This window comes from Megascapheus bottae, chromosome 7, assembly GCF_031878675.1.
Source record: "Megascapheus bottae isolate mThoBot1 chromosome 7, mThoBot2.hap1, whole genome shotgun sequence".
Taxonomy (NCBI): domain Eukaryota; kingdom Metazoa; phylum Chordata; class Mammalia; order Rodentia; family Geomyidae; genus Megascapheus; species Megascapheus bottae.
In genome coordinates this window covers 1,146,998-1,160,701 of record NC_143515.1, presented here as the reverse complement: position 1 = coordinate 1,160,701, position 13,704 = coordinate 1,146,998, and the positions used below count along the sequence as shown (strand labels likewise).

General features: G+C 40.4%; 1 protein-coding gene across 6 annotated transcripts in view; it reads left to right on the top strand.

The window, feature by feature from the left end:
• Lims1 (LIM zinc finger domain containing 1) overlaps positions 1 to 13,704 on the top strand; it is a 122,618-nt gene that overhangs the window by 62,560 nt on the left and 46,354 nt on the right. For 2 of the 6 annotated variants that reach the window (XM_090336276.1, XM_090336275.1), the window contains exon 1: positions 5,955 to 6,061. The exons of the other annotated variants lie outside the window; for them this stretch is intronic. In XM_090336276.1, coding sequence (XP_090192402.1) covers positions 5,955 to 6,061 — 107 coding nt within the window. Of the gene's footprint in view, positions 1 to 5,954; positions 6,062 to 13,704 lie in introns of those variants that run through there. 6 annotated transcript variants of the gene reach the window in all.

Here is a 13,704-nt window from a genome sequence, read left to right as displayed (position 1 = left end):
TGCAAGCCAATCACAGTAATACACACTTGTGTGGCTAGCCCCTCAGGAGGCTAAGACTGGAGGATTGAGAGTTTGAGGCCAGTTTATGCTGTCATAATAGAAGAAAATAAACAAAAGCTTGTTGAGAGCATATAATTGTGATGATGGAAGGGATAGAGCCATAGGATTCCTGAAACACAAAGGAGATTGGGCAGTGATGTCCAGACAGGGATATTCTCAGCAGAATCAACCTTTGCCTGAGACCTAGCATGACCAAGAGCCAGCCCCACAAGAATCATTCTTGTCCTAGGAGGCTACCTATACAGATGCCAGGAAACAGAAGGAAGCACAGCGCTCTTGGGAGTATGCTGGGGATGGAAAAGCAGGGCTGTGGCATATCTGATGCCAGCTGGCACACCTCCTTGTCTTATAAAGGCAGCAGAGCCATGGGTAGATATTTAAGCAGGGTCAGTAAATGAATAATCTATGTTATAGAAGATCACTTTATTAGCCAGGCGTGGTAGCTCGTGCTTCTAATCCTAGCTACTCAGGAGACTGAGATCTGAGGATTGCGGTTCAAAGCCAGCCCAAGCACTATAGAACATGAGACACTTATCTCCAATTAACCACCAGAAAACAGGAAGTAGCGCTGTGGCTCAAGGGGTAGAGAGTAGCCTTGAGCAGAACAGCTCCGGGACAGCACCCAGGCCCAGAGTTCAAGCCCCATGACCAACCCCCCCCCAAAAAAAAATCAAAATAGAAAGATGATAGGGGACTGATTAAAATTTGAGATGGCAAGAACTTTTGTGAAATAGCATCTAACCTACTGCAGGGCTCGGGGAAAATATGTAGCCAGTGAGACTTAAAATTTCTACACAGTGACACTGGCAGTTTATAGAGAAAAGAAGGACCAAGATGGGAGGGTCTAACCTAGAGTTATATGTGGTTTTCCCAGGGAATCTTTCAGGCACCACAAAGTTGGAAAATGTGGTATGCACATATTTTTTCTATCAGAGTCATTAACTTTCTTCAGATTCACAAAGGTTCATAATCTTCAAAAGGTGGAAAACAACCAGGTTATTGTAATCCTGGAAAGAGCCAACCCTGCCTGGTGCTTCATAGAACTGTGAATTTAATAATTTCAACGAAGAGCTTAAATTTACAGCAGAAATTAACAGCTTTGCTGATGGAAATAATTACAACAGATTTCTGTATTTGCTGGGATGCAAGGTACTGAATTAACGAGGACTGAAAAGAAGGCTGAAAAGAAGGACAGATGTGGATAGAAAGTTGTAATGAGGCTCATGACAAGTATGTAGACCCACGTGTAGGCAGGAAGTTACTGCCTCAGCAACTTGTGGGATGGTTGTGGGGTTTTTTGTTTTTACAAACATTGAACATAGAGGAAAGCCTGAGGATTTTTATGAGGTAGTTAAATGTCAAGGTAGACAAAATTCCAGATTAAGATTATTGTACAGAGGGGAAATCTTATTAAAAATATTATGGGGACTCCTTTACTAAATGGAATATTAGACTGGCCTTCTTGGAGTTTTCAGAATGCATAAATGAGAAATATCTCTCTCTCTCTCTCTCTCTCTCTCTCTCTCTCTCTCTCTCTCTCTCTCTCTCTCTGTCTCTGCATATTTATTTGTTTGTTTGTTTGTTTGTTTGTTTGTGGGTCATGGGGCTTGAGCTTGGCCTGGATGCTATCCCTGACCTCTTCCATTCAAGGCTACCACCCTACCCTGGACATTGTCCCTGAGCTCTGCAGCTCAAGGCTACCACCCTACCCCTTGAGCCAAGCCCCACTTCCTGTTTTCTTCTGGTTAATTGGAGGTAAGAGTCTCAGATCCTTTTGTGCCCAGACTGGCTTTGAACCTTGATCCTCAGGTCTTAGCCTCCTGAGTAGCTAGGATTACACGAGTGAGCCACTATCTTTCTTATTTATGTATGTATGTATGTATGTATGTATTTATTTATTTATTTGCCCGCTCTAGGGCTTAAACTCAGGGCCTACGTACTGTCTGTCTTTGGTCTTTCTCAAGACTAACACTCTACCACAAGAACCACAGCACTACTTCTGGCTTTTCCTATGTGTATGGTACCGAGAAATCAACCCCGGGCGTTGTGCATGCTAGGCGAGCACTCTACCACTAGGCCACACTCCTGGTCTGAAATCTCTCTATTTAGACACCCATAGGGGAAGGGCATTTAATTTGGGCTCTCCACTTTGCACTAAAAATCATGTGAATTCAGTTGCTTGAACCAAAACGCTTTAAAAAATAGACCTGATATGTCTGGGCAGTCAAGCACATTTACCTCCCTTCCCTATACCATCTGCTCTGTGTGCTTTTTTAGTGCTTGTGCACCAGAACACTTAGAGATGTGACAATGAGATTGTCTGGCTTTAGCCTGGGTGCTAATCTGTGGTATATTTTGCACTCTTTGTACATTTTACTTCAAAACTTTTACTTATAGCACTCAGGAGTCAGTGCCTATCTGAGGATTGGAGAAGAGAGGATAGGCAGGCCTTTACAGAAAGGCTTCATGTTGCTAAAAGTCCCAGAATTTAATTTTCTTTTTTAGAAGCTTCAAAGAAACATAAGCATTAGCTTAACTGAGATTCTTGTTTGTCAGTGCAACCATTTGAAAGGTCAAAGGGCAGGAGTAGTCATCTTGTTTATTACAGGGCTTGGAGCTGTTTTTTTGTTCCTCTCCTCACATCCTTTTACAGATCCCTCCCACATAGTTTGGTGTTTCCTGTCTGGGTAACCTTCAATAATCATCATACTCTGTTGCCTTGTTATCTATTGAATCCGTTTTTTAAATCATTTTTTTTTTAGCTTGGGAAGGGATATCACTGTTCAGGAAGTAATGTACCCATTACCTGATGAATGTAACTGTAACATAACCTTGTCAAAAAAATGTTTTTTCTTTTCTTTTTTAATAAAGCTATTTAACCTTTTTCTATGAACATTTTTCTATAGATACATGTTGTCTATTGAGGGAAGGAGAGTTGCTGGCCTTTATTTATGTTAAACACTTGCTCTACTACTTGAGAGCTCTATTCCTAATCCCCCACCAGATGATTCATGTCTAATGTTAAGATTTCTATGTTTGCAGATATACTGTGTGTGTGTGTGTGTGTGTGTGTGTGTGTCCATCCGTGTCCCCGTCTGTCTGTCTGTCTGTCCGTTGTGGGGCTTGAATTTAGGGCCGGGGCAATGTTTCTGAGCTTTTTCTGTTTACATTCTCCATTTTGAGTTTCATTGGACTTGCCTGCCCAGGCTGGCTTTGAGCTGAAATCCTCAGATCTCAGCCTTTTGAATGTGAGCCACTGGTGTTTGTCTTTACAGTATATTTTATTCACCAGGCATCTGTTTTCTTGATGGTTAGAGTGAAAAAAAATTATAGTCTTTCTTTTTGTTTTTCCTGTCATGTTATGAATGGGAATTGGATTTGGAGTCCAAATTTTTTGTATTTCTATTACTATAAACTTTTCATTTTTCTGTATTTTAAATCGTAGGACTTTAGAGCTTTGTTATTTATTTGCTCTTGTGTGTGTGTGTGCGCGCACGCGAGTGTGTGCATGTTTTTGGTCTAAGCCTGAGGCTTGAACTCAAGGCCTACATGATATCCCTGAGCTTTTGGGCTCAATGTCAGCACTACTACCTGAGCTACAGTTCTACTTGGCTTTTTGGTGGCTAATTGGACATGATGAATTTCACTGACTTTGCTACTCAGGCTGGCTTTGAACAACAATCCTCAGATCTCAGCCTTTTGAGTAGCTAAGATTACAGGCATAAGCTGAGAGCTACCAGTACCCAGCTCTATTTGTTTTGAATAGGCATTAGTTTCAAAATTGAAAAGATATAAAGTGGTATTTAATGTACATGTTGTCTGCTCCTGCTTTCCTTGTTGACCTGTGCAGTATTGCCAAATTTTTAGGTAGCCTTCCAGGGAGAGGAAAAACGATACAGCTATTATCTGGTTTCTTGAAAAGTGTTTCATAAGTAATTAAATCTAGCAAAATGACAAAATGAATTATATCTTCCCATGCATCTTCAAGCTCTTCTTTCATGTTTAATAGCAGTTAGAAAATATCCTTTGTTTTCCACTGTGACAGCTTCAATGAAAGCTGGCATCTACAACCTGAGTAAATGAGTGAAGCACCCTCTTTTCTTTCTTTCTTTTTTTTTTTTTTTGCCAGTCCTGGGACTTGAACTCAGGGCCTGGGTACTGTCCTTGGGCTTTTCTCAAGATTAGTGCTATATTGCTTAAGCCACAACACTACTTTCTGGCTTTTTTCTGTGTATGGGGTACTGAGGATGCATGCTAGGCAAGCACTCTACCACTAGGCCACACTTCCAGCCCACCCTGTAGTGGGCTTTTTGCATTTATATTACAGATTTTTTTTTTGTGGGAGAGGTCTGTGTGGGCCTTGAACACAGGGCCCGGGTGCTGTTCCTGAGCTCTTTTTTTTTTTTTTTTTTTGCCAGTCCTGGGCTTGGGCTCAGGGCCTGAGCACTGTCCTTGGACTTTCTCAAGGCTAGAGCTCTACCACTTGAGCCTCAGCACCACTTCCGGCTTTTTTCTATGTATGTGGTACCAAGGAATCAAACCCGGGTCTTCCACTAGGCCAAACTCCCAGCCCCAGTTCCTGAGCTCTTTTGCTTAAGTTTAGTACTCTGCTGCCACTTTGAGCCACAGCTCTACTTTTTGAGTTTTGAGTGCTTAATTGGAGATAGTCTCACAAGGACTTTTCTGCCCAGGCTGGCTTCAAATTGTAAGTCTTAGATCTCATTCTCCTGAATAGCTAAGATTACAGGTATGATCCACCAGCACCAGGTGTACAGATTCTTTTAAGGAGGGGAATTATTAACTCTGCAAACCTTGGTATAAATATCAGATCTATTTCAGCCAGGCTCTAGTAGTTCACAGCTGCAATCCTACTTAGGAGGCTGAGATCTGAGGATCACAATTTGAAGATAACCTGGGCAGAACAAGTGTGTAAGACTCATCTCCAGTTATTCAGCAAAAAACCAGTAGTAGAGCTGTGGTTCACATAGTAGAGCACTATATTTGATTAAAAAAGCTAAATGAAAGCATGAGGCCCTGTGTTCAAACCCCAGTACAAGCATGGCCTGCATATAAGTGATACGTGGGACTGAATCGGTTGTCCTCCAGCGTCTGTCTTCGATTCACCTTCCTTCCCAGATAAATACAATCTGCATTGGCACCTTTAGGCAGTAGTGGACAGGGTTAACTGTACTGAGGTGCTGTAAGTGGAGGTTATTCAGAATGGGTATTATAGATTCAGAAAATCATTGTAGAGTGGTTGGCAGGAGAAAATATCTTCCTTCTGGTTTTGAATTTTTGAGTGATGTTTAATGGGAATTGGGTGGATGAGACACTTCCTTCCTTTCTAAAGCAGATTTGAGTGCAGTGGTGAGAGGGAATTGAGCAGGAATTGGTCTGCTTCCGTTTAGAATTCTGCCCCCCCCCTTTTTTAAAAGAAAATATCCCAAAGTGCACCTGATGACCAGGCACTTCTTTAAACTGACAGCTGCCTGTGAAACGTTAATGGATTTCCTGGCAAATAACTAGCACAGGACCCTTCTTTAGGCACTCACTTACTAGAGCTTTTTGTCCCAATTTTACTACACACTGATTCTGGAAAGATCTGTAGTAAAAACTGGTGTGATTATTTTTCTCATTGGCAAAGATGTTAATCACGACCTCCCCCTCCCCAAGGTGCAAGGCCCAGAGATAAGGCAAGTCATGCCTTGCTGAGAGGAGGGTGTGTACCAGGGAGAAACAGGAAGCTCTGCTTCAGCGCTAGCTCGGCCAGCCTGCGTGGAGGTTTCTAACCCTGTGTCAGGTGTGCTGAGGTCCCTAGACAGGCCACACTGCTCTTCTGAGCCTTAGCGAAGTATAAACACTCTATAAACTGTCTCAGCTCAGTGTAAAGAAGTATGACTGCATTACAGCTTAAGGAGCTCTCCCATTCAGGCCTCTACCGGAGAAGGCGAGACCGGCCTGATAGTCTGAGACTAACTGGGCTCGGGGAGGAAGGACTAAGGTGAGTGCTAAGTCAGAGTTGGCTAAAGGTCAAAGGCTCCTAATGATTCTGTGAGATTCCTGCTTATATGGATGCTGTGATGGGAAGTGTACACTGAGAGGAACCTTTCAGTTGTCACAACTCCAGACCTCTTTTCCAGGCTTTGGGTGGTCTTTGCTGTCTCTAAACCACGAGTGCTATTTTGTCTTTAAAAATTGATTAGTTTTGAAACTGGAAGCAGTTGGTCATGTCTCCTATTCTCCCCATTAACTCACAGATGGTTTGTTTTGGCTTATTTAAAGCATGTTTCTGTGTGGAGTTTTTCTTCCAGTGTATGCTGGGGAGGGCTGCATGGGGGTTGGGAGGGGTTCTTGTGATTCTTTGTTATAACAGGAATGCAGTGGGATATTGAATGAAACCTAGGAAGGAAGGCTCAAGTTTACAAAAGGTTAATTAGCCTAAAACACAAAGTCCCAATGTATAAAACTCATGTGTTAAAGTACTAGTGGGGACGGTTTGGATTTTCTGCTTCTAAGTTCTTTCTTTTATGCTGACAGAAGAAAGATTTCTTTTTTCTTTTCAGTTATGCTTATTGTCCAGTACTTTGTTTTTGAACTCCTTATTTGTTTGAATATTCTGATTAATAGGTAGGAGAACTACTTATATTTTGTGTACTATTGGGTTTTATTCCTAGAACTACATAGTCACAGTTTATTTTAAATACTCTCTTAACGTTTGCAGGGGAAAAAAAAACTTGACAAGCTCCTCTCAATTTCTCCAAATGTGTATTTGTCTTATAGCCAACTTATAGTACAAGAACTGTACTTTGGGAGGGGGGTGGATTTTAAAATCACTGACTTTTCCAGTTTTTTAAAGAATATGGGGGCCATAAAGTACCATGATACTAATGTTGTTAGTATTCATTCTTTGCTATGTCAGATGTCTTTTATCTGCATTTTAAAAATACATTTTTATTGTATTTAAAGAAGGGTTACATTATATTCGCCAGATAGAAGGTGCATTACTTAAACATTGCTACCACTTCTCATTTAATGTATTAATCTTGAAGTCATTGTATTAAACTCTGTGTGTGCGTGTGTGCGTGTGTGTGTGTGTGTGTGTGTGTGTGCGTGTGTGTGTGTGTGTGTGTGATGGGGCTTGAACTCGGCCTGGACCTGGGCGCTGTCCCTGAGCTCTTCAGCTCAAAGTTACTGCTCTGCTCCTGGGCCTGGGCATTGTCCGCCTGAGCTCTTCAGCTCAAGGCTACCACCCTACCCCTGGAGCCAAGCCCTACTTCCTGTTTTCTAGAGGTTAATTAGAGATAAAGAGTCTCAAGTCCTTTTGTTCCCGGACTGGCTTTGAACCTTGATCCTCAGATCTCAGCCTCCTGAGTAGCTAGGATTACAGGTGTGAGCCACCACGCCTGGCTATATTAAACGGTTTTTAAAGTTTAGAGTTGAAATACATACATTTTCTTGCCCCCACTCTGGGGATCCATCTCAGGGCTTCACACATACTAGATAAGGGCCTTACCACTGAACTACTCTCTAGCCCTGAGTTGTTACAAATTTTCAATGCCAAGAGTGAAGCTACCCAAAACAGTTTCAATTTCAAATGTGAGGTTCTAGAATTCCCTTTTTGAAAAAAATTAAGATCCGGCCAGGCAGCCACAGTGGCTCATACCTGTAATTCCAGATATTCAGGTGATATAGGAAGATAGTAGTTGGGTCAAAATAATGTGAAACTCTGTCTGAAAACTACCAAGCAAAAGAGATTGGAGGTATTGCTTATGTGGTGACAAGCCATCCCTGAGTTCAAACCTTAGTACTGCAAGAAGAAAAAAAAAATTATGAAACAACACTCTAAACTAGAATTCACAGAAGTCAAAATTCTCCATAAATAAGATTACTATATACCTATGGTGGTACTTATTTGTATAGTTCCAGTGGTTTTTGAAACAAATAGATTATTTTTAGCTTAGAATTTAAAAGAGGAAGAATCAGTGTTAAATGCTGCTTGAAGAAAAGTACTTTTCCACCTATTTGGGTGACACAGTTGCCTGGTGATAGAAGGGATTTGTGTCATTTCCCCTACCCATCCATCTCTCCCCTAATGTTGAGAGAATGACCACTACAGTTTATATCTGCGGTTTTTCATCACTTTTGTCAGATAGTTACAACAAACCTATTTTCTAGTATTAACTTGAATGTCTTGACTAAGAGGAATCAGAGTGAAGAGCTTGGAGTTAATTCACCCCCAAGTTTCAGAGTCATTCAGATGGATAAGGTATATAGTCCTGTAGGTCTTTTTTTTTAATGGGATATAATAACTACTGCTATTGAGCTTCATTTACCATCTCATAAAATGCTCACTGCCGACTCAGTGAGACAGTCAATATTCTTTGAAATAGTGGTCTCCATAGGGTTCGATCATCATTCAGTTAATATTTACTGTCTACTATATGCTAAATAACTTTGTAGTGATAAAGGGACACTGTCTTACCCCTTAGGGAATATATGAACTATCAAACATTTTTAATTCTTTCTCAAGTTTTGCACAGGGCCCATTCTTACATTAATAACTCTTTCTTACATGTTTGTTGTCTTGGCATGTGTGTGGACTCTTAACAGAAAAGAGAACAGAGACTGGAAGAAGTCAGAAAACTGTGTGTGTGTGTGTGTGTGTGTGTGTGTGTGTGTGTGTGTGTGTGTCTGCGCACACGCGTGCGTATAGTTTAAAAGCCTGCTCTGAAACATAAATTAAAATTGTTTAAAGTAGCACCATCACATACTTAAATATAATTTAACTTTGAGTTTAAAATTATTTGTAAAAACAAGTATGAAAGGCAGTGTGACAAACACTGGATTTAACAGATTTTTAACCTAACGTGTTAGAGGCGGGCACCTATATAACAGCACAATCCTCATATAGTCAAACATGAGCTGAAAGTTACTTTTTGCGTGTTTTGTAAGACCCACAGTATTTGAGGACAATAGGGTGTCAGTGGACTGTGAAATCATTCTGAGTCATACCCTGCTGTAGAGCAACTGGCTCTATAGAATTTTTGTTTTCCTTCGTTCTTTAGGTTAAACACCTAGAACTCGAACTCAGTACCTGACATTTTCACTCATGGCTAGCTCTGAGCCATGTCTCTAACCCTACTACAGAATTTTTGACACCCTCAAATAACTTCCACAGTATACCCATATATAGCTATATATTCTGTCAAAGTATTTTATACCCAAATGTGCTATTTTTGTTTTGTTTTGAGGGAACCTGAATGTCCAATACACTTGAGCAATTAATTTTTCTTTAAAATTTCAAAGTTATGTACAGAAATAGAGGGACAGAGAGAGGACAAGCAAATGCAACAGTAGTACTCATTAGACACTATGTTGAAAATGAACTGTACAACTTGTGTACAGGGACATGAGGGAAGAACTGGGAGAGAATGAAAGGAGTTACATTATCCAAAAAATATTGTCCAAAAAATTAAAAATATTTAATTAAAAAATCACACAGACACATTTGCTGGCCCTTAAATGTAAGAAATCTGAGTAGGGACTACTCCAGATTCAAGAATAGACTGACTGGGCCAGAAGCTGGTAGTTTACACCCATAATCCTAGGTATTTTGGAGACTGAGATCTAGGGTTAGGATTCAACATTAGCTCTAGCAGAAAAGGTATATATAAGGCTCTTATCTCCAAAACACTGGAAGTGGCAGTGTGGTTCAAGTGGTAGAGTGCAACATTTAGCAAAGAAGCTCGAGAAAGCAAGAAAACGGCCCGATTATCGAGAAAACAAACAATAGTAAGTGCTGGTGTGTATGTAACCAAAAGGGACCACTACTACACTTTGTGGGAATGAAAGCTGGTACAGCCACTCTGGAAAGTAGTATAGAGGTTCCTCAAAAGACTAAACATAGGGCTATTTCAACCAGAAATGTACAGATGGACCAGATGGGCCTGGAGCATGGCCTAATGGTAGGTAGTGCTTGCCTGGCATACAGGAAGCCCTGAGTTTGATTCCTTGGTACCACATACACAGAAAAAAGCCGGAAGTGGCTCAAGTGGTAGAGCACTAATCTTGAGAAAGCCAAAGGACAGTGCCCAGGCCCTGAGTCCAAGCCCCAGTACTGGTGAAATAAAGTACTCATTATCTTACTTATGTAATTGTAACCACTCTGTATATCTCTTTTTCAACACAATAAAGGTAAATTTAAAAACAAACAAAACCCAGGGCCCTTTAGCCATGGTATAGGCAGATTATTTATTGGTATGTGAAAATTTATATAAAATTTATGGCAAAGTCAGCGTCCATAAATTAAATTTTATTGGAACACAGCCATTTTTCTTTGTACTTGCTGTCTGTGATGGTTTTGTTATATTTGCAGAGTTGAATTGTGAAACAGTGGTATGGCCCAGAAAGGTTGGAGGTATTCCTTTTTTTTTTTTTTTAATGTTTTTATTTTTTCAGTCCTGGGCTTTGAACTCATGTCCTGGGCTGGTCCCTGAGCTTCTTATTCTCAAGGCTAACCTCTACCCCTTGAGCCACAGCGCCACTTCCAGCTTTTTCTGCTTATGTGGTTCTGAGGAATCGAACCCAGAGCTTCATGCATGCTAGGCAAGCACTCTACCACTAAGCCACATTCCCAGCCAGAAAGTATTTCTCCCCCCCCCACCTCTCTCTCTCTCTGTATCTGTCTCTCTGTCTCTCTCTGTCTCTCTGTCTCTGTCTCTGTCTCTCTCTCTTTCTTTCTTTTTTATTTTTGGCTAGTCCTTGCTTGAACTCAGGGCCTGAGCACTGTCCTGGGCTTTTTCAAGGCTAGCACTCTACCATTTGAGCCACAGCACCACTTCCAGCTTTTTCTATATGTGCTCTGGAGGAAATGAACCCAGGGCTTTGAGCATGCTAGGCAAGTACTCTACCACTAGGCCAAACTCCTGGCCTGGAAAGTATTTCTTTTTTTTTTTTTTGCCAGTCCTGGGCTTGAGCTCAGGGCCTGAGCACTGTCTTTGGGTTTTCTCAAGGCTAGAGCTCTACCACTTGAGTCTCAGCACCACTTCCGGCTTTTTTTCTATGTATGTGGTACCGAGGAATCGAACCCGGGTCTTCGTGCATGCTAGGCCAGCACTTTAACCACTAGGCCAGACTCCCGGCCTGGAAAGTATTTCTTATATGGTGCTTTATAGAAAACCTTGGCTCCCTCTGACCTAGCGCTGAGATATGCTTTTGTCTCCTCTGTTTTCATACTTTCAGTTAGATGCCTGTAAAATGAGGGCTGTGCCTGCCATTTGGAATGAGTATAAATCAAAAGGTGCAATTTCAAACTTACAGGAATGCAGCAGTGAGCTTCTGTGTGTTGCTTCTTAGGAATGTCTTCATGCTCTCCTTTTCTGTAGACTAACCTTGGATATCTCTTTTCTTGATTTCTGAGTGGATCAGGATAATCAGGAGTGGAAATACAAAGCAAATGTAACCTTCTGGTTATTTGACTAAACCAGCTCATATATTTCCAGATAAAGCACATGAATATGAGAATGTCCTTGCTTTGGTTTGGAAGTAAATATATTAGATCCTGAATACTTACGTGACTGTTTCTTGAATTTCTGTGTGGACCTTTGTATTAAGGACTTGATTGTGTGCATGTGTGTGTTTTCTCGTGGTTCTATGAATGAAGAACTTATGTTTATAAAGGGTGGTCATCATTATGAAACCAGTTTATGTTCCTGATTCAAACAAGTCAGTACTCAGATCAATCTATGATGTGAGTTTCCTGCCATACCCGTTTTGCAGTTTGTTGTTTGCTCTTTGCCTGTTTTGCAATTTGTTGTTTCCTTTTTGGCTTATTTTAATTTTGTCTGTTAAATAATTGAGAGGATAAGGTTGCACTTTGCCATTATTTGTCTGTCATTATTTAATGATTTAGTCAGACACATTTAGTTGTCTTAACAATGAACAAACATGTCACACCATTAGTATTTTCCCTTTGTGCGAAGAGGTATCCATTTGCTAGCGTTGCTTTATAACAGTAAAGCTTCCTCTTATGTGTTTTCGAGTATGATCCATAGTACTCATATTGTAACTGGGTTCACAGGCGCGCCTTCTCCCTCTCCCCTTGCCCTCATTGCTCCAAGGCCTGCAGCCTTTTATTTCCTTTGCATCAATAGCATCTTACCACAGTGCTTGGTAGGTGTTCACTGTTCAGTATCTATTTCCCATTGAATAAAAAAGTAAATGAGAAACTAGGCTAGCTGAGAACTTGCCTCTCTCTTATTCCAGATTAAACTCTTCAGTCTTCTAGTGTTAATTTTAAACTTAGAATTTAAATTCAGCATTCTTCTGAAAGAATCCAAAGGTAGGGATACATATGTCAGAATATAGCTCATAATACTAATTCTGTAATGTAGTGAAGCTTATTTTCCAAAGGAAGCACGTTTTCGTTTCTCATCTAAAATTTTTCTGTAATAGACAAATCCCATTAGTATAATTATTTTATGATCTATCCTTGTTGGTGGATGTAGCAATAATAGGTACCAATTATCAATTATTGGTGTTTCATTAGGAAGCTACACTATAATGTGTCCAGTTACTTGTTGGCTGATATTTCGTTTGTTTTCAGTTTTTGTCTATTTCAAATAAAGCTTCTTTGAACAGTTATGTACACATCCTAATATAGATCTATGCTTTCACTTTTTTTTTTTTTTTTTTTGCCAGGCCTGGGCTTGGGCTCAGTGCTTGTGCACTGTCCCTAGGTTTTTTTCCTCAAGGCTAGGGCTCTACCACTTGAGCCACAGCACCACTTCTGGCTTTTTGCTACATATGTGGTACCGAGAAATTGAACCCGGGTCTTCGTGCATGCTAGGCAAGCACTCTACCACTAGGCCAAACTCCCTGCCTATGCTTTCATTTTCTGAGAAATAGCTCAGCTGTTTTCTTTTTCTTTTGTTTTGATTTGTCTTGTCTTGCCAGTTGTGGGGCTTGAACTCTGGGCCTGTGAGCTGTCCCTGAACTCTTTCAGCTCAAGGCTACCACCCTATCCCTTGGGCCTTGGCATTGTCCCTAAGTTCTTCAGCTCAAGGCTACTGTCCTGCCTCTTGAGCTACAGAGCCACTTCCAGTTTTCTAGAGGTTAATTGGAGATAAGAGTCTCAAGTCCTTTTGTGCTCAGGCTGGCTTTGAACCTTGATCCTCAGATCTTAGCCTCCTGAGTAGTTAGAATTATAGGAGTGAGACACCTCATCTGGCAGCTCACTTGTTTTGTAAACAAGCAGTGCCATTTTTGTTTTCCAGTTTTAGCCATTCTGTGGTTATTTTACTGAGCTTTTAATTGTGTTTCCTTGATAATTCATGAAGTTGAGTTATTTTCTATGTTTAGTTATGGTCAGGATATCATTTTTAGCAAAAATATTGGTTCAGATTTTTTTGTCTATCTTTAATTGGCTTGTTACTTGCAATATTAAGTTGTAATGGTGCTTTATATATTCTAGATGAAAGATCTTTGCTTTCTAACTCTTACAAATACCTCTTGAAAAGCAAAATGTTTTTTATTTTGATAGTTTGTTATTTTCTTGGCTTATTCTTTAATGTCCTATTTAGAAAATATTTCCTCAAACTCATGGTTAAAAGATTATTATTAAATGTAATTTCTTTTTTTATTTTT